At 38.2% G+C, this 18,550-nt stretch overlaps 1 protein-coding gene across 3 annotated transcripts in view; it reads left to right on the plus strand.

Moving 5' to 3' along the window:
• Positions 1-18,550, plus strand: part of LOC104675208 (TATA box-binding protein-associated factor RNA polymerase I subunit B) — an 83,400-nt gene that overhangs the window by 31,947 nt on the left and 32,903 nt on the right. For all 3 annotated transcript variants that reach the window (XM_010379681.2, XM_030921715.1, XM_030921716.1), the window contains one exon: positions 949-1,048. In XM_010379681.2, coding sequence (XP_010377983.2) covers positions 949-1,048 — 100 coding nt within the window. The remainder of the gene's footprint in view (positions 1-948; positions 1,049-18,550) is intronic.

Genomic DNA, 18,550 nt, shown 5'->3' on the forward strand with positions numbered 1-18,550 from the left:
GTCCCTACCCTTAATGGTTCTTTCAGCAACAAACATCTAACATGCACTATTGTAGGTATTGGAGACAGAAGGGTAGACAAGGGAGGTAGGCTCTCACAGAAAATGGGGATCAAGGTAGACCTCCTTGCAGGAGTGATTTATGAGTAGGAGCCTATCACGTGAGGGGAGCTAGGGATACAGGGAATGCCATGTTGGAAAGCCTGGTGGTGAACTAACAAGTAGGATACACACTTCTTGGACACTTTTTTTATTTTGAGACTGAGTCTCGCTCTGTCGCCCAGGCTGGAGTGCAGTGGCGTTATCTTAGCTCACTGCAACCTCCGCCCCCCGGTTTCAAGCGATTCTTCTGCCTCAGCCTCCCGAGTAGCTGGGACGACAGGCATACGCCACCACACCTAGCTAATTTTTGTATTTTTAATAGAGATGGGGTTTCACCATATTGGCCAGGCTGGTCTTGAACTCCTGACCTTGTGATCCGCCCGCCTTAGCCTCCCAAAGTGCTAGGATTACAGGCATGAGCCACTGTGCCCAGCTGGACCCTTTTTTATTTTTATTTTTAAACACAGGATCTCACTCTTGCCCAGGTTGAAGTGCGGTGGCGTGATCATGGCTCACTGTAACCTCAAACTCCAGGGCTCAAGCAGTCTTACTGCTGCCGCCTCCCAAATAGCTAGGGGTACAAGCATGTGCCACTGTGCCCAGTCCTTCTTAGACATATTTATTTAGTCAGGAGCTTAAGAGAATCATTCAGTAATTGGCTGAATAGGCCAACATATGGGTAAAGAGAATAATAGATATGATCAGATTTATTATCCTTAAAAACGTGGGAAATAGAATATGCTTAACTAATTCTTATCTTGTCTGTGAATTAAGAGATTTTCTTAAAGCATTTACTCTGCTATATCAGTATGTAGCTCTCGTTAAACCTTTTTCTTTTTAAAAATACAGATTTGTTGAAGAAGACCATATTCCTTACATAAATGCTTTTCAGCATTTTCCAGAACAGATGAAATTGTATGGGCGTGACAGAGGAATCTTTGGTATAGAGGTAAGTTATTTCCTTTTTTACTTTCTAGTCTCTGATAGACAAAAGAGTGATATGATAAGTTCTATTTCTTGCTTGACTTATTATTTGTTGTTTTGTGTTCTATCCAAATATGGAACATCAGTCATAATTTAGTGAAGAGTAGAGTTATTATTTTTTATTTTCCTTATGTGGATTCCTCTAATCCTTTAGGTTATCCTCAAAATATAGCTGTAATGTGATGTGTATGCATGGCAGATAGGTATATTGTTGAGACTAAACTTGAGAACTTTTATCTAGAGACCTTTAGGTAATTTCAATTTTTTTTTTAAATAAAAGATGTGTTTTGTTGTTGTTATTTGCACACTATATTGCTGTGGAGGAAAGAGAAGAAAGTTATTACCATGTTTCTAAAGGTACTATTTTAAGTTCTTCACTTATGTTAGTTTATCTTTTTCTAGATCTGTTTTCAGATGTCTCCAATGGAAGGGTTTCTGTCCTTTGATTATGAGTTTGTGTCACTATTGGTGGTACTCAAAGGTTATTTCCCCTTGGTTCTTATTAGAAGTTTTTTTTTGGTGTACTAAATGTTAAATATTTTCCTCCATTCACCTATTTAAGGAATTATTTTCACAGAACTTCATGAGACTGACATTGTTGGCGGTGTAAGAGTCATTTGTTGAGTGCTGTTTAATAGTGGCCTGACTTTGATGAAAGATAACCTCTATTCAGATATCCTTTGATGTTCAACTTAATGTTGAGGTTTATCCCTGTCAATGTTAGGTCAACCTGTCAATGTTAATATAATGCAGACATAAAGTGAAATTGCAAATTTTATGGAAGTTTCAGCATTTCATGTTATCTTTGAAATTAATGCGGGAGAATTACTAGCAAATCCATTGACAAACACAGAGCTGACAGAATTAGATAATTTAAAATTGAAGAAGAGAAAATCAATAATGAGGATGGCACAATAGGTGCTTCCAAAGGGAAAATTTGAATGTCAAAGGATTAAGAATACTCCCTGGCAAAGCTGATAGAGCCCCTGAATATTTTGTAAAATAATTCTCTTTGTAGTTATGCTATAATATCAAAGGCAATAGGAAGGATGTCATATTGTTGCAGGATCTTTGGGGTGCCGTTTTTCTGGCTGGAAACCTTTGTGACCAGTGGCATCTTTGCCCGAGTTTTACACCAGGCTTATTTCACCCACTCCACTTGGCAGGCTGTGATTGGCTCACGCTACTGGCCTGGTTCTCATGCCTGCCAAGGGCAAGTCAGGCACGGAATGGTGATGGGTGTGTGAGCAAGCATGGGGTCTGGCCACTGCACACAGTCAGATATGCCACCTGCTGCAGCGGGGCAGACAGCTCCAGGTGCCAGCATGATTGCCAGCTCTCTGCGAGGCTGCGGCCAGACCAGTCACGCTGCAAGCAGTTTCCACAGCTGGCACTAGGGGACATGGTGGTGCCTGGGAGCTTGGAGATGCCAGGAACCACAGGGCCTCAAAGAGGGAGTCACAGCCCTGGCTCGGGGAGCTCCCACGTCTGGACTCCCCGAAGGGCTGCGGCTCTTCTTTCCTTCTCTTTGCCCACAACATGGTGAGCAAGGGGCATGTCTCAACACTGTTTATGTTACAGATGTTTTCGCCTTGCCATTCTGTGGGTCCTGAGTTCATGGCCTGCAACCAGGAAGAATGAGGTACACAGATAAGTGGAGGGTGAGCGAGATGAAGAGGAGCTTTATTGAGTGATAGAATAGCTCAGTCTCCCACAGTGGGCAGTTCCTTTCCACAGCCAGGGTGTCCTGATGAGTGTTCAGCTCCTAGCAGAAAGGAGGCTCTGGAATGGGAAGCTCCTCTCTGCAGGCAGGTCATCCTATTATCTCTGCAGCTGTCTCAGCAGAGAGGAGGCCCTGGAGTGGGTTGTTCCCCTCTACATCCCATCGTCTTCCCAGCTCTCAGCAGAGAGGAGGCCCTGGAGTGGGTTGCTTCTCTCTAAAGTTGGTCATCCCTTCTGAGTTGAGGTGGGAGCTCCCTGGATGCTGCTGCAGCCACCCAAGCCACAGCTGTAGACCTGGGCTTCCTTGTGCTCTCAGGACGACCTGCCCACAGGGAGGAGCTTCCCACTCTGAATCACTCATAGTGACCTACATTCTAACTCAATGCAAATTCTGCCAGTATTTAATAACCTGAGATATAAAATGTTATGGTATGTTCCATGCATATTCTGCTGTATTTCTAGTCATCCATTTCCTTCTGGCTCAATGCTCCAAAATTAGTGCTTTATAGAAGTATAGTGTAACAAATCCTTACTATATCTTCATAGAACCTATTTAAGTGTTTTGAAGAACAAGGATAGTGACAAGGGCAGAAAGTAGGCAAACAGGCTGAAAGATGGTACAATGAGTAAAAAGCCTAAATACTGTAGTTCCAAGTCAGACTACCATCTGTGTGACCTTGGCAAGGCATTCTGTCTTTCCGAGATGTCTGCTTTATATGTAAAATTGGGATATCAGCTGAACTATTTATCTTGCAGAGGTTTAGCAGGGATCACATGAGATCACAGGTGTGAAAGAACTTTGTAAACTATACATGACACAAATAGAGGGTGACACTGGTACAGAAAGAATAATTGATCCTCCACATGAAAAACATTGTGTAAATGTAATTAATTCATGGTTTATTTTGAATGTGGGTCATTGTGAGTGCTTTGTAGAAACATTAGATTTTTAAAGCAAAACTGGTTTCACCCTTAGAACAACTTGAGTGGGAGCAATTCCAATAGATTTGGAGAGCAGAAAGCAAGCTTGGGCGTTTGGTTCCCTCATTCTAGGTGTGTATCTTTATGTCTTCACAGTTACTCAGTTTTCCTAGAGTGACTAGTGGAACTAAGTTATTACTTTTGCATTAGCTATAAGCTTTGTCTTGGTTAATAAAAATGTCTGTCTTCTGTATGTCTCCCTTCTTTCTCCCCACTTCCTCTTCCTTCCCTCCACTTTCTCCTTCTCTCCCTTAATCTCCAACAATTCTCAGAGCTATTCACTACTCAAGTTATATTGATAGTTTTTGCTTAGTTAAGGTTATTTGAATGTTTTGCTAGTGCCTGAAATCATCATGTTGTTATCTTTAACTCACTAACCAAATTATAAGTTTCTCAGGAACAGACACCAGAATATTTTATGTAGAATCATGAATTATTAAAGCTGGAGGGAAATTTGGAAATCATTTAGTCCACTTTTGTTATTTTTCCAATAAGAAAACAAACCTAAGAAGAAATATGACTTGGGAATAAGTAAACCTATTCTTCATTAGGATTTTTCATGGGGATTATTTGAGACAGTATATTCAAAATGCAGACATATTGCAGATATTCAAATGGCAGTAGGCTCCCTTCCAGACTGGAAAAACTTTTCCCCGAAGATAGGGATTAAGAGGGTAATTAAGCTGTTTGGATCCAAAAAAAAAAAAAAAAAATGTACCATTTTGGAAAATAAGGGTTCCATTTTAAGATTCTGTTAACTTTTGAATGTGTTCATTTCTAGGTTTTCTCTTGATCTGCTGTCCAGTGCTCTACTTCTAAGCTATACCCCCTCCTTCATTTCTAGGTTTTCTCAAATTAGGTTCCAGGAAGCCCATGGATATGGGAAGGGATAATGTATCTTGTTTCTGATGATGGTATTTCATAATTTCAGTTACCATATATTCAACTTTTTGCAGAGGATATTGCTTCCTGTGCTGAGTTTGTATGCTTGGAAATGGTATCTTTTTTTTTTTTTTTTTTGAGACGGAGTCTCGCTCTATCTCCCGGGCTGGAGTGCAGTGGCCGGATCTCAGCTCACTGCAAGCTCCGCCTCCCGGGTTTACGCCATTCTCCTGCCTCAGCCTCCCGGGTAGCTGGGACTACAGGCGCCCGCCACCTCGCCCGGCTAGTTTTTTGTATTTTTTAGTAGAGACGGGGTTTCACCGTGTTAGCCAGGATGGTCTCGATCTCCTGACCTCGTGATCCGCCCGTCTCGGCCTCCCAAAGTGCTGGGATTACAGGCTTGAGCCACCGCGCCCGGCCTGGAAATGGTATCTAACCAGGAATTTCCTTTTTAAGAAGTTTAGTTTCATTTTAAATATACTCACACAGACATCAAATTTCACTATTTAAAAGTAATTATTTTCAAAAATTTATTCTATGTGTTCTTCCAAATAGTAATAGATCCCATTATTACTAAATGTTTAGGGGACTGCAAGAGAGAGATACAATACACCAAATTAAGAGACTGTTTCTGTGATAGCCATCGTGGCTTACATTTCCCAGAAGCCTAGCTCATGCCTTTAGTTAAGATTTTCATTGCCGGCCAGGCGCAGTGGCTTATGCCTGTAATCTCAGCACTTTGGGAGGCTGAGGCAGGCGGATCACAAGGTCAGGAGATCGAGACCATCTTGCCAACATAGTGAAACCCTGTCTCTACTAAAAGTACAAAAATTAGCTGGGTGTGGTGGCACACACCTTTAGTCCCAGCTACTCTGGAGGCTGAGGCAGGAGAATCGCTTGAACCTGGGAGGTGGAGGTTGCAGTGAGCCGAGATCGTGCCACTGCACTCCAACCAGGCAACAAAAAAAAAGATTTACATTGCCCACCTATGGGCATTGTGGTCAGAAGTACCTACAACTATAATGGCCGCATTTATTTCTGACAGCAATTCACAGTTTCAACCTAAAATATTATTTTCTCAGTATTGTATCACATCTAAACTGTTTCCTTCCTCTTTCAAGTTTTAACAGTTTGCGACAAGTTTTTTAAATTAAGAGGTTAAATGAGTTATGTTTACTTGCTGTTTGATCTGAAACCATTCAAATACTAATTTTTACTCATCTGTTACTGAGAGAAGAGTTTTGAAATCTCCAACTATGATTGCAACTTTTTTTCACATCCTATCAGTTTTTGCTTCTGTTACTGGAACTCTGTTACTAGGTGTGTAACATTTGTAGTATTCTGTCTTCTTGATGAATTGACTCCTTTATCATTATCTAATGTCATTTTTTTCTCCTGATGCTATTTCTACTTGTCTGATATTAATATAGCCACTCCAGGTTTTTTTTAATTGATGTTTACACAGCATATCTTTTTCCAATCTTTTATTTTTGACCTATCTGTGTCTTTGTATTTAAAGTGGTTTTCTGTAGTTAATATGTCATTGGGTGTTGATTTTTAAACATCTAAGTGATAATCTCTGCCTTTTAATTTGTGTGTTTAAGCCATTTACATTTGATGAAATTATCAATATAGTTGGGTTTGAATCTACCATTTTGCTATTACTTGTCTCATCTCTTTTTTTTCTTTTTTTCTTCTTTTCCTGCCTTCTTTTGAATTAAGAATTTTTTTGTTTTGTTTCTTTTTTTTTTTTTTAAGGGATAGGGTCTTATTCTGTCACCCAGGCTGGAGTACAGTGGCATGATCGTAGCTTACTGTAACCTCAAACTCCTGGGCTTAAGCAATCCTTTTACCTCAGCCTCCCTAGTAGCTAGGACTACAAGCACATACCACCACAGCCAACTAATTAAAAAAAATTTTTTTAGAGACATGGTCTTGCAAGGATGCCCAGGCTTAATTAAGAATTTTTTTATAATTTCATTTTATCTTCACTGTTGATTTATTAACTATACCGCTTTGTTTTCTTTTTTATGTGGTTGCTCTAGGGTTTACAGTGTTCATCTTTACCTTTTCTCAGTCTGCCTCAACTAATAACATAACATTACTTGTATAGGATAAGACCTTACAGCAGAAGACTTCCACTTCCCTCCTCCCATCCTTGAGTGTCAAACATTTCACTTCTACCTTACTGTAAGTCCCATAATGCATTGGGATTTTTTTTTCTGTAAGCAATCATTTATCTTTTCAAGAGATTTAAAATGAGAAAAATCGTTTTATGTTTAACTGTGTATTGCCATTTCTGGTAATCTTTTTATTTAGATTCCAATTTCTGTCTAAAAAACGTCGTTTAACATTTCTTGAGTACAGATATGCTGGCAGTGAATTATTGTGGCTTTTCTTGTTCTAAAAAAGTCCTAACTTTGCCTTAATTTTTGAAAGACATTTTCAGTAGGTATAGATCTAGTCTCACACCTTTTTTTCAGTACTTTAAAGATGTCATTCCATTATCTTCAGGCCTGCCTAATTTCTGATGTCAATCTGCTATAGTTCTTATCTTTACTGTTCTCTATATAATGTGCCTTTTATCCATTAGCTGCTTTTTAAGATTTTCTCTTTATCACTGGATTTCACCAATTGGATTATTATGTGCCTTGTCAGTTTTCTTTATTTTATGTTTCTTCTGCTTAGGTTTGTTTTTTTTGTTTTTTGTTTTTTGTTTTTTGTTTTTGTTTTTTTTTTTTTTTGAGACAGAGTTTTGCTCTTGTCGCCCAGGCTGGAGTGCAGTGACGTGATCTCGGCTCACTGCAACCTTTGCCTCCTGGGTTCAAGTGATTCTCTTACCTCAGCCTCACGAGTACCTGGGATTACAGGCATGCGCCACCACACCCGGCTAATTTGGTATTGTTAGTAGAGATGGGGTTTCACCATGTGGGCCAGGCTGGTCTTGAACTCCTGACCTTAGGTGATCCACCCTCCTCAGCCTCCCAAAGTGCTGGGATTACAGGTGGGGAGCCACTGCACCTAGCCTTCTGCTTGGGTTTTATTTACCTTAGATTTGTGGGTGTGCAGTTTTCATCAGACTTGGACATTTTTCATCCATTATTTGTTTAAATTTTTTTGTCCTCCACTTGCATTTTTCTGGGACACTAATTACATGCTAGACCACTTGATATGGTACCATAGCTCCCTGAGGCTTTTCCTTCTTTTAATTTTTCCGGACTTTGTGCTTAGTATGTTTTGTTTTGATAATTTCTATTGTTATGTCTCCAAATTCAGTGATCTTTACTTGAGTATCTTCTAATGTGTCGTTAAACCCATTCAATATGTTTTTCATTTCAGATACTACATTTTTCATTTCTGGAACTTCCATTTTAGTCTTATTTCTTCTCTTTCTCTTCTCATTATGTTGTTTTCTTTTATGTTCTTGACTATATTGACAATATTTGTAATAGATGTTTTAAAACCCTTGTCTACCAATTCCGTTGTCTTTGTTATGTCTGGGTCTGCTCCGCCTCCTGGGTTCACGCCATTCTCCTGCCTTAGCCTCCCAAGTAGCTGGGACTACAGGCGCCCGCCACCACGCCTGGCTAATTTTTTGTATTTTTAATAGAGACGGGGTTTCACCGTGTTTTAGGATGGTATCGATCTCCTGACCTCATGATCCACCCGCCTCAGCCTCCCAAAGTGCTGGGATTACAGGCGTGAGCCACCGTGCCCGGCCTGTTTTTATTGATTGGTTATATATCATATTTTCCTGCCTCTTTGCATGACTGGTAATTTTTTATTAGATGCAGTCATTGTAATTTTTACGTTGTTGAGTGCTAGATTTTTTTGTTCTAGTATATAATTAAGTAACTTGAAGAACAGTTTAATCCTTTAGAAGCTTGTTTTTAAGTTTTTTGTGGTTTGTTATTAATAGTCCCTTTTTTCTGGGACTATTTTAGCCTTACTACTAAGGTATATCCCTACTAAAGACTCTACCCAGTGCCCCTGATATTACGAAGTCTCTGCACTTTGACTGTTTGCCTTCTGTGAGCTTTGGAAATTGTTTGCTCTACTGCTTTTCTGTTATTTTTTTCCCTGGCCTCAGATATTTTCTCACACATGCACATATTGATACCCAGCCAAACATGTGAGATGGCTCCTTTGCAGGTCTCTGGATCTCTCTGTCTGTGCAATTTTGTCCTTTCTGGTACTAAGCTTGCAAATTTTAGCCACCTCAGCTTCCAGAAACTCCAGTCTCTGTCTCCTCAGCCCATCAAGACCACTTAGCTCTGTTTCATTTTCCACCCTTGCACTGCACTGCAGTTTGGAAACTCCTCCAGGCAGTAAGCTGGGGCCATTTGTTTCTCTTCTCTTAGGATTAGTGTCCCATGCTGTCTGTTGTCCAATGCTTAAACCTGTCCTTTCATATATATTTTCCAGTTCTCTGTTGGATACGGTGGAAGGTCACTTCCCATAGTCGGTAATCCTTCATGGGCAGAAACAGAAGTGTTTCAAATACTCATTTTTAGATCCCAAATGCTGGGATTACAAGCGTGAGCTACTGCGCCTGGCCTACTCTCTTACTTTAAATTATACAATACAGTCATGTGCTGTATAACTGTTTCAGTCAACAATGGATCACATATACAGCGGTGGTCTAATAAGATTGTAATGGAGCTGAAAAATTCCTGTCACCTAATGATGTTGTAGACTTCATAACCTCTTAGCACAACACATTACTTCTGTGTTTGTGGTGATGCTGCTATAAACAGACCTATACTGCCAGTGGTAGAAAAGTATAGCATATATAATTATGTATGATACAGAATACCTTTTTAAAATTACTGTCCTGTTTCTTTTATTCCCCAACTTTATTTCCTTCTAAGGTGTAAGAATTTTTTTTGGTATGCTTAATTTTTTAAATTAAAGATTAAAAATGATGCCTGATATATCTGCCTGTTTCTGGGGTACATGTGATAATTTCATACATTTATATAATTTGGAGTATGTAATACTTGATAATAACTGTGTTACTGTTACTGATTTATGTATTTACTGTACTTGTAATCCTTACTTTAGAGTGTACTTCTTCTACTTATTAAAAAAGAAAGTTAACAGCCTCAGGCAGGTTCCTTAGGAGATATTCCAGAAGAAGGCATTGTTACCACGGGCGATGACAGCTCCATGCGTGTTACTGCCCCTAACCCCATATAGGCCTGGGCTCGTGTGTGTTTGTGTTTTAGTTTTTAACAAAAAAGTTTAAAGAGTAAAAAAATAAAAATAAAAATTTTTAAAATAGAAAAAAGTTTATTATGGAATAAGGATAGAAAGAAAAAAACATTTTTGTATAGCTGTACAGTATGTTTGTGTTTTAAACTAAGTTTTATTACAAGAGTCAAAAAGTTAAACTTTTTTTTAAGTTTATATAGAAAAGATACAGTAAGCTAAGGTTCATTTATTACTGAAGAAAGCAGCATATTTTTTATAAATTTTGTGTAGCCTAAGTGTACAGCATTTATGTAGTGTGCAGTGATATTGTAAGTCTTCACATTCACTCACCACTCACTCACTGGCTCACCCAGAGCAACTTTCAGTCTTAAAGGCTTCATTCGTGGTTAGTGCCCTATAGAAGTGTACAGTTTATGCTGTATTTTTACTGTACCTTTTCTATGTGTAGATATGTAAATATTTACTATTGTGTTACAGTTGCCTACAGCATTCAGCAGTATATAACATGCAATACATGTTTGTAGCCTGGGAGTAATAGGCTATCTCATATAGCCTAGGTGTATAGTGGGCTGTACCATAAGTACACTCTTCACACAATGAAATTGCCCAATGATGCATTTCTCAGAAAGTATCTCTGTCATTAAGCTACGCATGACTATGCATTATTATTGACTGTAGTCACTCTGCTGTGCAGTAGATCTCAAAACTTGTTCCTTCTGTCTTCTGAAACTTTGTACCCTTTGACCAACATCTCCCCATTCCCTCCCTCCTCAGCTTCACCCAGGCCTGGATTCTTCCTGTAAGTGAGATCGTGCAGTATTTGCCTTTCTATGCCTGGCTTATTTTACTTATGGGCCTTCCAGGTTCACCCATGTTGTTGCAAATGACAGAATTTCCCTCTGAATTTAAGGCTGAATGGTTTCCCATTCTGTATCAGTACTATGTTTTCTTACATTCATCCATCGATGGACACTTAGGTTGAGTCCATATCTTGGCTTTTGTGAATTATGCTGCAGTGAACCCCTTCAACATACTGATTTTGGTTTTTTTGGATATATATCCAGCAGTAGGATTGCTGGGTCATATGGTGGTTCTGTTTTAAGTTTTTCCATGATGGCTACAGTAATTTACATTCCCACCAACAATGTACAAGAGTTCTCTTTTCTTTGCATCCTTACCAACGGTTACCTTTCATCTTTTTAAATTAATTTTGAATGAAGGGACAGGGTAAAAAGGTAGAGAGACTTCTTAGAGATTTTGGTGGAAGATACAAGCATAGAAATAATATGAGGTTATGTCTTGGTAGCAACCATTGCACTTTGCTTTTTTTCACTTACATCTTGGAGAGCACTTTAAAAACATTATTTTGGAATAATTTTAGATTTATAGAAAAGTTGCAAAACTAAGAATAGTACAAAGAATACACATGTATTCTGTACCCAGATTTAATTGTTGTTAGCATTTTATACCATTGTTTGAACATTTGTGCCATTTTCTCTATTTAACTACTTGTGTATCTGTGTAATTTTATTTCTGAATCATTGATTATAAGTTATATCCATCCTGACCTGATTATAAGTTATAATCATTGATTATAAGTTATATTACTCCTGAGTACTTTAAAAGACTAAAACAAGGTAGCTAAGTAATGAAAAAATAAGCCAAACCAGAAACAATCTTAATGTCTATCAGCAGGAAAATGGATAAAATGTGATATAGTCATATAATGATACATTAAACCACTATGAAAATTAATGAACTGCAGCTACAAGCAACGTGAATGAACCTAAGAAACATTATATAGAGTGTGAAAGGCAAAGCTCAGGCTAGACATGGTGGCTCGCCCTGTTGTCTCAGCTACTAGGGAGGCTGAAGTGGGAAGATTGGTTGAGCCTTGGGAGGTCGAGGCTGCAGTGAGCTATGATCATGCCACTGCACTCCAGCTTGGACGACAGAGCAAGACCCTGTCTCAAATAATAATCATAACTTAAAAAAAAAAGGCAAAGCTCAGAAAAGTACATACTATGGTATAATACTGTCTTTTTAAAAGGCAAGTTAACAATGAGCAAAATTCAGTAAAGTAGTTACCTCTGGAGGGGGAAACAGAGGGATGGGACAGGGAAGAAGTACGCTGGTAGATAAAACAATATTGATGATGTTTTAGTTCTTAAGTTGGGTAGTGGATTCGTAGGCGTTTATTATTATCATGCTTCATAGCTTACAGATATAGTGTATGTATTATTTTGCATTTTTCAAAATTTCAAAGGCAGCAAAGGATGTTGTCTAAATAGAATTTATAAAAGAGAGGAGTAAAAGAGAGTATGTCATGCATGGTTTGATTGTGTATGTCTTACATCCCTAACTAAAAGTGTAAATTAATTGAGCATAAAGACCATATTTAATGCTTCTATTTTATTATCTATATTATAGATTCTATAAAACCTGTAATTCCGTCTACAAAATAAGGACAGCCTGTGTTTATTAATTACGTGATTTGAAATAGCTGTAAAACAGTAAGTTTAAACACTTTATTTTCAGAAAAATTCACATTGATCTGTTGGGGAGTTTTTCTCACACAGGTAGGAAATTTCCAGACTGCTTCTGATGTATTTATTACACAATATATCAGAAAGCCACTAAATAGTGGCATTTGGTTAAGAAAAATTTAAAGAAAAAACATTCTGTTAAATTTTAGTGGTAAATATATAAGGGACATAACTTCTGCTTGTAAGCAAGGACATTTAAAAATAAGAGTTATGGGAGTGTCAGTATCATTCATATGAAAAAGTTACCAGTTCAGATTCTTACCGATATGCTGAAACCAATAGTGAATTACTCAGGCTAGAAAATATATCTGAGGCTACATTTATATTTCTTTTAGAATCATACCTCATGTTTGCTAAGTGAAGCTGATGATTTTGTGTGGATTACCTGTGATTTTGTTTCATCCTGGGCCAGTATGCCCCAGTATCCAGTATGCCTGGGGTTCCCTCAGCTCTCCCTCCCAGCAGGAGAGAATGGGAACTTGGTTTTACACTAGCCTAAACTAAACCAAGTAATGGCAGAGGTAAATCTGCTGCAACAGTAATCATATAACCCTTCCAAAATCAAATATAAATTATTTTGAGATTATCTACTCTCCTTGATACCATCTTTTAAACTTCATTGCTACAGATATGTGAAATTGGAACATGGCTATGCAACAATCAGCAGAGTGTTTGGAGAACAGACACATATTAAGGAGGACTCCAATAGGTTTTTACCAGCTCTGATCCTGGGGCCAAAACAAATTATTATCTCCTGTTCAGTTGGCAAATCCTCATTGGTCAGCAGTTCATAATTTTGTATTTGTTTATAAGGTTTGTGTTTGCCTGTGCAAGTTGACAACACGTTTCTAAAAAGGCCTCGTACTCAGGGCCAAGACTATATTTCACATAAAGCAATATGTTCGCCACAAACCCCCAAAAGACTAGATTTTGAACATAAAAAAAAAATTTTTTGTGGTTGGGCATGGTGGCTCACGCCTGTAATCCCAGCACTTTGGGAGGCTGAGGCGGGAGTAGCCCTTAAGCCCTGGAGTTTGAGACCAGCCTGGGCAACATGGTGAAACCCTGACTCTACAAAAAAATACAAACATTAGCTGGATGTGGCAGCACCTGCCTGTGGTCCCAGCTACTCAGGAGGCTGAGGTGAGAGGATCACCTGAGCCCAGAAAGTGGAGGCTGCAGTGGGCTGTGATTGTGCCACTGCACTACAGCCTAGGCAACAGAGTGAGACCCTGTCTCAAAAGAAAAAAAAAAAACATTTTTTTCTACTACATGGTAGGTTTACTGTCATTAAGAAAAGTCTAGCAGATTAAAAATGCAAGGTTAACTATTTATGCATCATGATACATGTGGAATTCATGTTATTCTTTTTCCACTGTAATTATTTATTACAGTGCTTTGTCATTACTTCTGGTAGTTTTATTCCTCGTTAATTTTCCTTTGTTATAGAGAGTCTTGATATCTGTTTGGATTAACAGGTGCACTTAGCATTAGCTTTTTCTCTGCTGAATCTTTGCCTCAAAACAACAATAAGAGTAAGTAAGGGTGAGGCACTGCACTCTTTTTTTTTTTTTTTTTTTTTTAAATAGCTGAGCAGGAAGTTTGCCTCTGACAGGGTATTGTAATCAGGTTTATCACAGGAGCCTGCTGTTGTGTAACAGAAACTCCAGCCTGTCCTTACCTGTCTTAAAGTATTGCTTCATGAAGGAAAATAAACTCGCTGTAAATTTGTGAAATTCAATAAAATGCTTTCCCAAGCACTCTGTTTTTAATGCATGCTGGAACAATTTATTGTAGCTTTGTGGTCTTTTAAAAAAAGTATTAAACTTGTGATTTCTTACTATTGTAATGAAATGGACCTGTATCACTCTAGAAGCCCTGTATGTGACATTTATTATACCTTTTAGACACATCCTCAGCCAAGTGTAGTCAATGTCCACACTCCCTCCCTGCTTTCCTCCCTTCCTTCCCTCTTATTTCAAGAAGAGGTGGTTTGTGTTGCCTTCAGATGACTGTTGATTTAATTGACAGGCAGCTTTTCTTCATTGTGTGCTTTTTGCTTTTGCTCACAAAAGTGCATTCACTATTCTATAGTATGTTGAAACTTTTAAATGGAAACGGCTTTTCATTAACAAAGGAAGCATTTTCTTCCCCCCTTCCATGCCTTAGCTTTCTCCACTAAGTCTTGGCTTCTTCAGCAGCTGTACCTCCACCAGAAATGACAAAAGGTGCAATTGTGCTAGGAGATGGCGATGAAGATATGCCAGTGGAGTTTTGTGTGTGGGCTGCTGGGGACTGTTTTCCTTCTGTGTTTGGTTTTGTTTTATTTTTGTTATTCCAGAAAGTTGAGAGCACATCTAAAAACCAAAAAAAAAAAAAAAAAAAAAAAAAAAAAAAAAAAAAACCCTTTTCAAACCTTTATCCCAGGTGAGCTGTTTCTTTCCATTAAGTTGTTGTGTTAGTATTTCAGTGGCCCCTCAGTCTTAATTACAACAAATCTGGCAAACCTCACTTAAAGCAGAGGGACATGGAATACAGAGAGTGTTGATGTGGTTTGTTTTCTTTTTCCAAGCAGCGTGAGAGTCTCAGTCTTCCTGCCATTACCCTGACTTAGGAGCAGAGCTCAGGAGAGGTGTGCAAATTAAATTTTAGTCTTTCCAGCCATCTCCTTTTTCTTAGTTGTGATTCGTGAGCCCAGGTAGATAGCCAGTTCGTTTCATTTACTTAAATTAATTTGGAGATAACCCTCTTCTCCTTTTTCTGCCTCTGCCTCTTCTGCTGCTCCATTTGTGACTCAACTTTCTGGAGTGTGGTGCTAACTTGAAGCCGTATTTACTTCTAGCAAAAAATCTTTCAGTTTACCTCGTAGAATAAACTGAAAATCTAGTTATCTTTCAGGGGCACCATCTTTTCACAGCATACCAAATAATCAGATCATTGATTGAACCAAAGTATTTGGTCTAGACATACTTGGCTGTATTAGATACAATTTATTCTGTCAGTGACTTACAATAGGTCTACTTCTATCTTTTCAGCCTTGATTTTCTTTATATATTTTAAACCTACAGATCAGTTTAAAAATAGATAATATGTAACATAGATACTGTTCTACCACAGTCCTTGGCAGTGTTTCTCAATCCTCTCAAGAGTTAGTCATTTCGTCATCCCTCACTAGACTCAGCAAGAAGGGATAAAGAGGAAACTGGAAATTTATTCTGAAGTACATCTCCAATATTTTGAAAGTTGATCAACAGCATTCTGATCTTCTCCCCGAATGAGTAAAAAGAAAAGATGTAATACTGGGTCAGCCAAACCCACTGCGTGGCACTTAGCCAGGATGATTCATTTTGCCTTGGAGCAGTCTTACACCCTTTGTGAAACTGGATTTCTTTTGGTTGAAGGAAGAAAAAGTCTCCTCCAGAGCTGTCAGTCACTTCTTAAGCACCTTCAAATGAAGGCCTTATTGGATTGTTTTGATCTGCCCAGAGTCTTCAAACCTGACTCTAGATTTATTCACCTTCTTACTCTGTAGGCCACATGTAATGCTTGGGATTGTTTGTGCAATCTTTGTTAGCATAATAATCTGACAGGTTTCAAGTCTAGTTGAGGGAAATTGAGGTGAGCATAATGATCAGGTTCCCTCATTTCTACTTTTCCCTCCCAGACAGCATGAGGGAGAGAAGCCAGCTGGTGTTTTCTTGTGTTCCTGGCCCACTTCCCCATGCCCCTCCCCCCTCCCCCGGCTACCATCATCTTAGCCTCACTGGAATGTGTATATGTGCCTCTCTTTCCAAACTTTGAGAGTTAAACTATCTGAGCACTTCCTCCTGTCTACAAGAAAAATAGCCTCTGCATTTTATTTTTTGTTTCCTGAAACTGACTTATTCTGTTTTCTGGGGATCCGTAGCAATTTCATTAATCTCGACGCTCTCAGGCTTTAGTGTGCTTAAGAATATCCTGGAGAGCTGGTTTAAACTGCAGATTCTTAGACCCAGTGTCAGAAATTGATTCAGTAAGTATAGTATGGGATCTAAGAAGATGTTTTTTGGAAGCATCTTGCAAGGGATTCTGATGGAGACTGTGCTTTGAGCAGTGCACATAAGCCTTATCTGTATGTCTGTCTGTCTTTTGTTATTTCACCTTGTCCCACAGAAAAGTTGAGGTAGAATTAGCAGATAACCAACAGGTCAGTATAAAACAAAATGCTGTTATACCTTATTAAGTATGTGTTGTTTTAAACAGGATTCTGTTTAAAACTGTTTGGGAACTATATCTATTGAGAAACTGGTCTATGAGTTTAACATGTATGAAAATAGTGAAAATCAAGGCTAAAAAGATAGAAAGAAGTATCCCTACTCTCTGTGTAAGTCACTGACAGAGTACATTGTGTCTAACGGATAAGATTCTGGCAGGCTTCTTCTTCTGGGAAATGTAGACACATCTCTTGGTGTTACATTTTTAATAATTATAGTTCAGTAACTCCATATTTCCCCCAAAGGTATATTTCTATTTATAAGAGGTTTTGTGTAAAATAAAAGTAGATATTAGCAAATGGTATAAATTTTGAATGTCTGTAGATTTCATATATGCTGAATTTTTTTAAATTTTCAGCTTTATTACACTTCTAATTATGACCTCTTTAACATGTTGTGTGTGTTTTTTTTTCCTTTAGACAGACATTACTTAGATTCCTTTTTTCTTTTTTCTTCTCCTGCCACTTTGTCTGATAACTTAGGTTCCATTTTATACTTTTTTTGGTGGCAAAATATACATAAAAGTTACCATTTTAGCCATTTGTAAGTGTACAGCTGAGTGGTATTGAGTGTATTTACATTTTTGTGCATCCATCACCACCATCCATCTCTAGAATTTTTTCATCTTCCCACATTGAAACTCAAGTGCATTAAACACCAGCTTATCATCTGGTAACCCCCATTCTGCTTTCTGTCTCTAGGGATTTGACTTCTTTAGGTATCTCATAAATGTAGACTCATACAACATTTGTCCGTTTGTGTTTGGCGTCTGGCTTATTTCACTTAGCATAATATCTTTAAGGATCACCTATAGTGTAGCTCGTGTTGGAATTTCATTCCTTTTCAGGCTGGATAATATTCTGTGATGTATATAAAACATTCAAAATCTATACTACTTGCTAATATCTAGCTTTATCTTATATAAAATATATATACATTTATGTACATACATACCACATTTTGTTCATCCATTCATTGGTGTACATTTGGGTCATTTCTACCTTTTGGCTATTGTGAGCGATGCTAACAGGAACATTGATATACAAATATTTGTTCGCGTCCCTGCTTTCAATTCCAGAAGTGCTATTATTGGATCATATAGTAACTCTGTGTTTAATTTTTTAGACAACCATAATATATTTTTGAATGTTATTTTTTCTTATTATAAAAGTAATGTATTCAGAATTAGAAATGTAGAAAATAATGAGAAGTGTAAAGAAGGAGATGAAAATTACAGTCTGAATTCTCATGAGTGCCATTAACATTTGCTGTTTTTGATTGTCTTATTTAATGTGCATAAACATATTTGCAAAATTAGGATTGAAGCATTTATACAAATTTGTCTCCTGCATTTTAAAAATTGAGTATTGTACTATGAATGTTTTCCTAAGTCATGAAACAGGCTATCAAAGCATGTTTTCTTAGCTGCTTAATATGATGCATGATATGTATTTCTAACATAAATATCCAGTAATAAGGAAATGATGGATTCATAAAGAAGAATATTTTACAGTCACTCGAAATGATGTTCTCACAGGCTATCTCGTGGCGTTAGAAAATTCTCAGAAAACATAATGTTAGGTCAAAATTCAGGAGATGAAACTATATTCTTTTTTTTTTTTTTTTTTTTTTTTTGGAGACGGAGTCTCGCTCTGTCGCCCAAGATGGAGCACAGTGGCCGGATCTCAGCTCACTGCAAGCTCCGCCTCCCGGGCTTACGCCATTCTCCTGCCTCAGCCTCCCGAGTAGCTGGGACTACAGGCGCCCGCCACCTTGCCCGGCTAGTTTTTTGTATTTTTTTTTTAGTAGAGACGGGGTTTCACTGTGTCAGCCAGGATGGTCTCGATCTCCTGACCTCGTGATCCGCCC

The sequence above is a fragment of the Rhinopithecus roxellana genome, chromosome 17, assembly GCF_007565055.1.
Source record: "Rhinopithecus roxellana isolate Shanxi Qingling chromosome 17, ASM756505v1, whole genome shotgun sequence".
Classification (NCBI taxonomy): domain Eukaryota; kingdom Metazoa; phylum Chordata; class Mammalia; order Primates; family Cercopithecidae; genus Rhinopithecus; species Rhinopithecus roxellana.